The 7,973-nt window shown below is 41.0% G+C and overlaps 1 protein-coding gene across 1 annotated transcript in view; it reads left to right on the top strand.

Annotated features, from left to right (window-relative positions):
• The first annotated feature begins 256 nt into the window (after positions 1–256).
• CCDC66 (coiled-coil domain containing 66) overlaps positions 257–7,973 on the top strand; it is a 20,058-nt gene continuing 12,341 nt past the window's right edge. The window contains exons 1-8 of the mRNA XM_027884759.1: positions 257–451; positions 1,448–1,512; positions 3,687–3,709; positions 4,264–4,684; positions 5,391–5,526; positions 5,699–5,802; positions 6,091–6,215; positions 7,020–7,196. Coding sequence (XP_027740560.1) covers positions 441–451; positions 1,448–1,512; positions 3,687–3,709; positions 4,264–4,684; positions 5,391–5,526; positions 5,699–5,802; positions 6,091–6,215; positions 7,020–7,196 — 1,062 coding nt within the window. The 5' untranslated portion in view covers positions 257–440. The remainder of the gene's footprint in view (positions 452–1,447; positions 1,513–3,686; positions 3,710–4,263; positions 4,685–5,390; positions 5,527–5,698; positions 5,803–6,090; positions 6,216–7,019; positions 7,197–7,973) is intronic.

Genomic DNA, 7,973 nt, shown 5'->3' with positions numbered 1-7,973 from the left:
CCACGCTCCGGAGGCAGCTCGGGCTCCCGCAGCCGCCCGAGCTCGGGGTTAATCTCCCGGCAACTGCTGCGCACCCCCGGCGGGGCCAGAGGCGGGGGGAGTGCGGGACATCATCCCTCGGGACTCGCGGCGGGGGCTGTGCGGGGCTCCATCCCCCGGGGCTCCCGGCAGCCAGGGATGTGCTGGACCGTATCCCCCGGGAGGAGGGCGCGGAACTCCATCCCCGCGGCGCTCCCCGTCGCGGGAGGGGTGCGGGACTCCATCCCCCAGCGCTCCCGGCCCCGCCGCCCCGCAGTGCTCCAGGAGCCCATTGGCAAATCCCGCCTTCGGGAAGCCCAATCGCCGCCCGGCTCCTTCAGCGGGGCCGCGGCCGCGGCTCACGGAGACGGGGTGGGCGATGCGCGGAGCTCGGCGCGGCTCCGCGGCCGCCGGGCACAGCCATGAACCTGGGGTAAGGAGGGACAGGGAGCGGGGCACGGCTGGGCTGGGCCGGGAGGCGCTCCCGGCTGCCCGGGCACGGGCGGTCCCAGCCCCGCTCGCCCCCGCGGAGCGCAGCGTGGCGCTGCCGCGTGGCCGGGGAACCGGGAGCGGCACAGGCGCGACTGACGGCCCGTCCCACGGCACGGCCTCGGGAAGGGGTCTGGGAAGCGGTGGAGGGCGATGGGACTTCGGGGACACCGCGGTTCGGCGGTGCGAGGGGGCCGCGCACCCTCCGCGCCCCGCCGGGTGCGGCACAAAGCGGGGATGGGCTCGGCTGCGGGGGAGCGGCTCCGGTCACACCGCTCCCGGCTCCCGAGAAAGTTTCGTTCTTGATGGATTGTTTAATTTTTATTATTTTTTTAATGAAAGAAAGCTTGAAGATACGTGTTACTTTGAACACTGATCTTCACAGTAGGGTTTCTCACCGCACGGAAGAAAAACAGTGTCTGTGTACTGTGCCTAAGCACTGCCACGCTTTTCTCTTTTCATAAACCTTTCTAACAAAGCTTGTTCCATTTGGAACGGTGGATTGTTGTGCATGGAAGCACAATGAAGGGCTGTTACCAGAACACAGCCCCTCTTTGTGGTCAGTGCTGGCATTCTGCGAGACTTGTTGAGTCGTTTTTGTAGCACACAGTTTATATTGTAGGATGATGAAATTCTTGAGGCAGGCGTATTGCTCTGTATTACTATAGTTATATATATTTATATATATATATATATGTGAGGGGCACCTTCTTGCAACGTACAAATCCATTTTTTTCAGTATCAGTAGTAAAAACTTCAACACACATTGATTTTTTTGTATTAAGTAACTTCTCCCAACATACAAAGCTTGGGATGTGAAAGAGCATCTGGACCAACAGTAAATACTGTCTTATAATTAAGTACAATTGTCCTTGTTATTAATGTAAACATTATCAGATTACTTAATATTTCAAATTCCATTCTCTCTCTCATTTTGCAGTGATGGACTGAAGCTTGAAACTGAAGTGCTGGATGGAAAGCCTAGGCTAATTTTAGCTGCTTCTGGTATTTTTTTAATCATTTATCTCAAGTAATCTTTAAAGCTTCTTGAAGTTAAACCTAAGATCCAAGCAACAGGAAGCACAGCTTTATTGAAATATTTTTCAGATTAGGAAGAATGTTTGTGCATTATTATTGACAAGTCCTTTTACTCAGGACCTTGATTCTGAACAGGAGGTCGATAGTGAATTCTGAATTGTCTGTCCACTGGTGAACAGGTGGCCAGTAGTCTTGACTCTATTCATAAAGGTGCTATTGTGTATCAACTGCATACTTGGATAATTTTTTAAACTTTGTATCACATTACTTACCAGGGAAAAAGAGGCCTAATAACTCTCTGCTTAATTTACAAAGAATTACATCATTACAATCATCTTTTACTTGCAAGCAGCTTCAGTATTTGGCAGTTGACATTTTTAATTTTCAATAAGCAGTTTATTTAGGCCAAATCTCATTACTACCGTCTGAGACAGACTTTTCCAGTATATGTTCATGATAAATGTTAATAAATTCTATTTTTGTCATTTGTCAGACATATGTTTGCTACTTTCCAGCTACTTTCCAAAGCTGTTCTACATACTCAGAATACAGAAAGTCTCCATTTAATGTCCTTTAAATTATATTTCATTTTCTGCATTTACCAGACAGCTGTTTAATGAGGCTTTATGTGGTGTTTTCAGTCAGGAAGGAATACCAGTGTACTCGTAATAAACTCTGCAATACCTCTGAAACAGCAGCTTTCTCTTTACAACCAGCAGCAGCAGCATTGGCTGCACAGGGCCAGTGCATGTTCCAGAGTGCTCCAAGATAAAGCATTGCCTTGGACTGTGAACTAGCCTTGAATAAGCAGCCTTCTCCAGAAATTAACTTGTTTATGCACTGATATAAACAGCACTTCCCTGAGCAGAGTGATGTCAAAAATTGCATCAGATTGTATTAGTCCTGAATTTCGGTTTTCTGCACTGACAGACACCGCTCACAGTCTTAGGGACTAAAGCAGGATTATTCTGCAGTAGCTTAAGCTGCTGCTGGAGACAGATGCTTCTCTCTTACACAGAAAAAAAAATCAAAGAAAATAACACATAAGCAGCACACTTTGGAGTCTCACGTTATGCATCTCCCCACTATGATGGGAAAAACCCCCATTTGTGTTTCTCCTTTCCACAGAGAAGTTGGGTTTGAATAGCACATAGAATCACACTTAATTTAATTTCTGAATAGCCAAAAAGAAGTCAAAAAGTGACTTTTACCTACTCAGATGAGGGTTGAATGCTTGAGAACCCAGAGATGAGCATGGCCACTGAACACCTTTACTACCCAAACATTATCAAGGTGGGTCAGGATTTAGTGCCTGTCCCTGCAGGACAAGAGTTCAGCATACTCCCAAATTTTAAAATGATCATCTCAGTTGGAAGTCATTAAGAGTGCTGTTTTGCAGACTTTAACAACAGTTTTCCAGTTTCTTCAATTGTTTAATGCTAAAAAAAGGTATAGGTGCTACCAGTGCAAAATGATCAGCATCCACTGCCGGAGCAGTAAGTGCATTATGCAGCCGAAGGAGCCTTATTTCCAATAAATGTGTCCCAGTAAAACAGTATCTCTACTATTTTCTCTCCCTTTCCATTAGCTATATGTGCAGGATTTCTCGAGTACCACTTTCCCTCTATTATAATATTCTTTATTCATAAGTATTACACTGAATAATGGTACTTACTATTATTTTTGAGACCACTACACCTCTGTGCACCTTCTAGGATTTGGGTTAAAAGACTGAAGAGTGTTTCAGGGCATGGATGTGGGGAGCAGTAATGGATGGCATCTCAGCAAGGGAGACAAACATCATGTAACCAGAGATAAAGCCATTACCACAGGGCTCTGAGAAATAATGAATAGCAGGGGAGAGTCAGACTGGCACAATAATTTTATTAGATCTGTATAAAACTAGAAATTGTTACTGGAATATATCTGATTTTTTTTCTAATATACTTTTAAATTGTGTCTACTGAAATATGTTAAAAAAAAAAAGTAAAAAAATCAGGGCAGATGTTACAGGCAAAGTATTTTCTCTGACCTACAAAACCCAGATGAATATACCAGTTTACTAATATCTCAAGATTGTTTTCCAGGAGGAAGTTGTCATTAAATACTTCTTTCATATGTTTGTGTTTGTTTCCCAAAAGACAAATCAAAGTCTGCAATGAAGGTAAGTGGAAAAATTTTTAGAATACATAGATTATTTAGCTTGTTAACAGAGAAATTTGAGAATTCATTTGAACTAAGTACTTGTAATCAATTATATTTGTGAAAGAGAAATTTATACTTATGGGTCCTTTTTATCTTGAGATATTCTGTGATTTCTCAGGTTCATAATAGCTGTCAAAAGGGATGAATTCAAAGTTCTGTGACTATTTTTACCTTTGCAAAATGCTTTATTTTACTTGGCCAAGAATTTAAAGCAGCACAGGGAATCACATAAATCAGAACTTTCAGAGACCTCAAAGGAATTCTGGTAAAATCTAGATCTGAAGTGTGTTTAAGTTCCAGTTTGGTCATACAGGTTGTCTCAGAGTGAACTGGAGTGCAATGGGAAGGACAAAAACCAGAAAAAGGCCCTAAGACATAGGAAATAATTACAAGTGTACAGCAAGGAAGAAAAATGACACTTATTTTACTTGTTGCTTTCATCTTGTTTTCATTCATTACAAATACAATTTTATTTCCTTATTTAATATATGGGGAAATCTTTTTGTTTGACAGATGGGGAATAAAGCCAGAGCACCTAAACAGGCATTGAGAACAAGGCACACCGGGCATGTCCTGAGGTCAACACAAAATGCTTGTATCAAGCAGGAAAATGTAGCAAAGCCAAGGACCGAATCAAGCTTATCAATGACAAAAGGTGAAAAACTGCAAGTTGCTAAACACTCCTCACACGAAGCCACAACTAAAAGTCACTCTTTGATTTTCCAAAGAGATGGCACAAACAGATATCCTGATTCAGGGGATCCTGATATTGTGCAAAAAGCTAAACCAAAACCTCAAACCCCATGTGTATCAGGTGAAGACTCGACAAGTTTGGTGTGTTTAACACAAGAACAGCTCCAGCAGATCTTGATGATTGTTAAAGAAGGAAGTAGAAGCATCTCTGAGACTCATAATGAAAAGCAAGAGGAAATGGGTAAGATACCAACTGTTGAACAAGTTCATTTCACAGAAACAGAGCAAAATGTGAAAGCTTAAGTTCGAGTTGGTAATTCATTTGCATGCTGTAGAGAGAGCAAACCGGCAAGCAGTTTTGGCAATATTTCACACAAAATAAGAACCATTTTACATTGGGGTAGGAAACAAAGACTTACATGTATCACTGTCTCAAAGAGACAGGCCCTTCTGGTTTGTGAGGAGTTCAGGTCTTGCAATGTGTCTCAAGAGCAGTACTGCCATTCTCCTCTGGCCCAAAGATGTTCATTTATCTTTTTGCTTAACTGCAAATATTGCTGTTGAGTAGCTGTTTTTTCCCTCCCCACTTCTATTCAGAAGCATAAGAACTGTTGTGTATCTCCCTGCATTGCACCCCTACTCCTGTTGGTGGGTCTGTGCAGAGGATCAGCTCTTTGCCACTGAGAATAAGACACTGCAATTAAGTAGAGTCCCAAAGTCTGAGCCTTTAGCCATGAATAAGCATTTACTAAAAGTCTGGCATTCTAAAAATACCCTGTGAAGTTCTAATTTATGTGTCTTAACTCTATAAGCAGGGCTGAAAACACTTTTGTTAAAGAGTGTGGAATTTGCAATTTTCTGCTCTTCTCAAAATATTTTCTCAGTGCTGAAGAAAGTTTATTGTCCATAAGTATTTTTATTTTTTTATATATTTATGTCATCCACAGCTGCTAATGAGGCATCAGAGGAAAATGTTGTAGCATCACTCCAAAAAGATTGTGAAGTTTCATCAGTTCCAGATGAAACCAACTCTGATTCAAGCAGAAAACAAGAAGCCCGTCCACAGCCAGGACAGAAAGTTATGTAGGTAGATTTGTGTTATTGTCTACAAAAACTGTGTCTCCAGTAAAGACTTGTATTAAGGTTCTTAATAACATTAAGATTGTTTATAAATACTACTTTAAAAAGTTACCTTTGAAATTAACAGATTAGCTTTTTAGGTAAAATTCTTTTATTCCTCCCTCCTTTTTCCTAGAAAGGATTCCTGGAAACCTGCTGACATATTTAGTACCCTGGGTGAAAGAGAAGGGGAGAAAGCCTTACTGGAATTTAAAAAGACCCAGTGGAAGAAGGAATTAGGTATTTATGATGTATAGAATATATTTTTGATCAGTTTTTATTACACCCATGACAGGTGTTTTCTTCTTCTTGAGAGACTCCCCAGTCACCTCTGCATCTCTGGGCAGAGTCTCAGCTGCCATTCCCTTAAGAGCAAAGTCATGTTTGGTCAGACAGTGGTGACAACTCTTGTAGTCTATTTTACAGTCAAAATAACAGGGCAGACGTGCATTGATGCCTTTTTTCTTTAACTGCTCAATGTTTGTATTAGGAACTCTTACTAGAGGTTTTGTTTGGTTTTTTTGTAAGATGAACAGGTGGCACTGAAGAAGAAACTGAAAGAAACACTGGAGGGAGAGGTGGGATATTTCTGGGCAAAACCTGGCAATAATAAAACCCATAAAGAGAAAGTGGAAACAGCTGACCCAGATCAGGTAAGGCTGTCAATAAACACAGAAGAGCACAGTTTCCACAGCACTGTTGCAGAACAGTTTAACTTCTAACACATACAAGGTTTTCTTTTCTGTACAATCCCACAAAATCCAGTATCAGTGGTGACTTTCAGCTCTTCCCTGGCATGAAACGCTGCAGCTCCCTGTTCCACACTTACCTATAGCTCCAGTTTATAGCTTTGCAACTTAAGATATTTGTAGCAGGAACAACCCATTCCTGTCCTTCCATTTTGATTCCTGATTAAAAATACGAATCTTTTCTAGTTCTGAGAAATATTCTCAACTGTAATTCCTGGCTGTATAATTATTTACATTGTTCATGAGCTCTCACGTAAGTGTGATTGTTTACATCATCATGAGCATAGCAACAGGACTTTTCTTCTGCCTTTTAAAAAGTCAGCTGTCACTCTGAAAACACTGTGTTAGATAAATATAATATACTCAGATGAAACCTCTCCAGTGAACCTGATTGCTGTTGAACAGAAGTTAGGGCTGTATCTGCTGTCAGTTATTACAGCAAAAGCAAATTGCCCTTTTTTTTGTGGCATATTCAGCATTCTTAGCAAAGTTACAACTGCCTCATAAGAAATAGTTTCAATCAACATTAAGAAATTAATTAAGAAATACTAGGTATGAGAGGCTTAGTTACAAGTTCTAACTGAAGTTTTAATGAACAGCAGCTTCTAGGAGTATAATTTACTTGTTTAAAGGCTATGTTAAAGGCTATTTAATATAAACCAAACAGGTAAGCTAACTAAGGTCTTAAAATGCTCCTTTTCTTTGCAGCCAGTGTTTCCAGCTGACTCAGTCAGTGCCACTGAGGAACACTGTGCCTGTACAGCTGCTTTAGCCACAGAGGCTGCTGAAGTTCCACTGAATGTTTCAAGAGCTCCAGCTGGGCAGTCTTCTGATTTCAGTTCTTCTGACTTTCCAGCTGGCAATTGCACAGCATTTGTTTTCAGGGTAAGATCTTAAATTGCATGCAGGGTTTTTTTTTACTTCTTTATTGACAACAAATGTTTGCCTCTAATAGTTCTTTTAAAGCAGAAGAATTCATTAGATCTTTTTGCTCTCTCCAAATAATTGTGTCTAAGTGAATGTTTATCAAAATATTGATGTTCTGAAGACTAAACATTTTCAAGGCTGATGTGGAGAACAGTACTAGAGGTGTGACATGAAGTATTAGTTAATGAAAAGATATAGAAGTGGGAACCTATAAAAAATAAAAGATATTGATGGCAGAAGGTTCAAGAAGTAGGTTTTGGGTTGTGGCTAGTAAGAAGTGATTGAAAGTGGGTTTTATTTCAGATGGCATTGAAAGTTCTCAGTGCCAGTGGAGTTTGTTAAATAATACAGACATCTTAAGAAGCAGAAACAGAAGAATAAAGATAATAAGTAATTTACTTGAGACAGATTACTGCTAATTAGATTGTGATGCTGAAACTACCTGGAACACAGAGAGGAAGAAGGAAGGGATTTTTATTCATGATACACATAAGTAAGGTTTTCTAGAGTGACAAGCTGATGGTTCAAGTTAGAATAATGTTCAAAGTTTGGCTTATTTAGCATCTTTCTAACAGCAGTCAGACACTTGCAACAGTTACAAACTTACTGTTTCTGTGCTAGAGAAAAGCCCACTTGTGCTTCCTAACTGAAGGGCAAGTCTTTATTATATGGTTAGACAAGGTACTGAATTTTTTGCACAACAGACTAACACTTATCTGATTTCAGGAAGCTGTG

Source organism: Empidonax traillii, unplaced genomic scaffold, assembly GCF_003031625.1.
Source record: "Empidonax traillii isolate 1590-97213 ecotype Southwest subspecies unplaced genomic scaffold, ASM303162v1 scaffold155:size2260171, whole genome shotgun sequence".
Lineage (NCBI taxonomy): Eukaryota > Metazoa > Chordata > Aves > Passeriformes > Tyrannidae > Empidonax > Empidonax traillii.
This window is presented reverse-complemented; position numbering and strand designations above follow the sequence as displayed.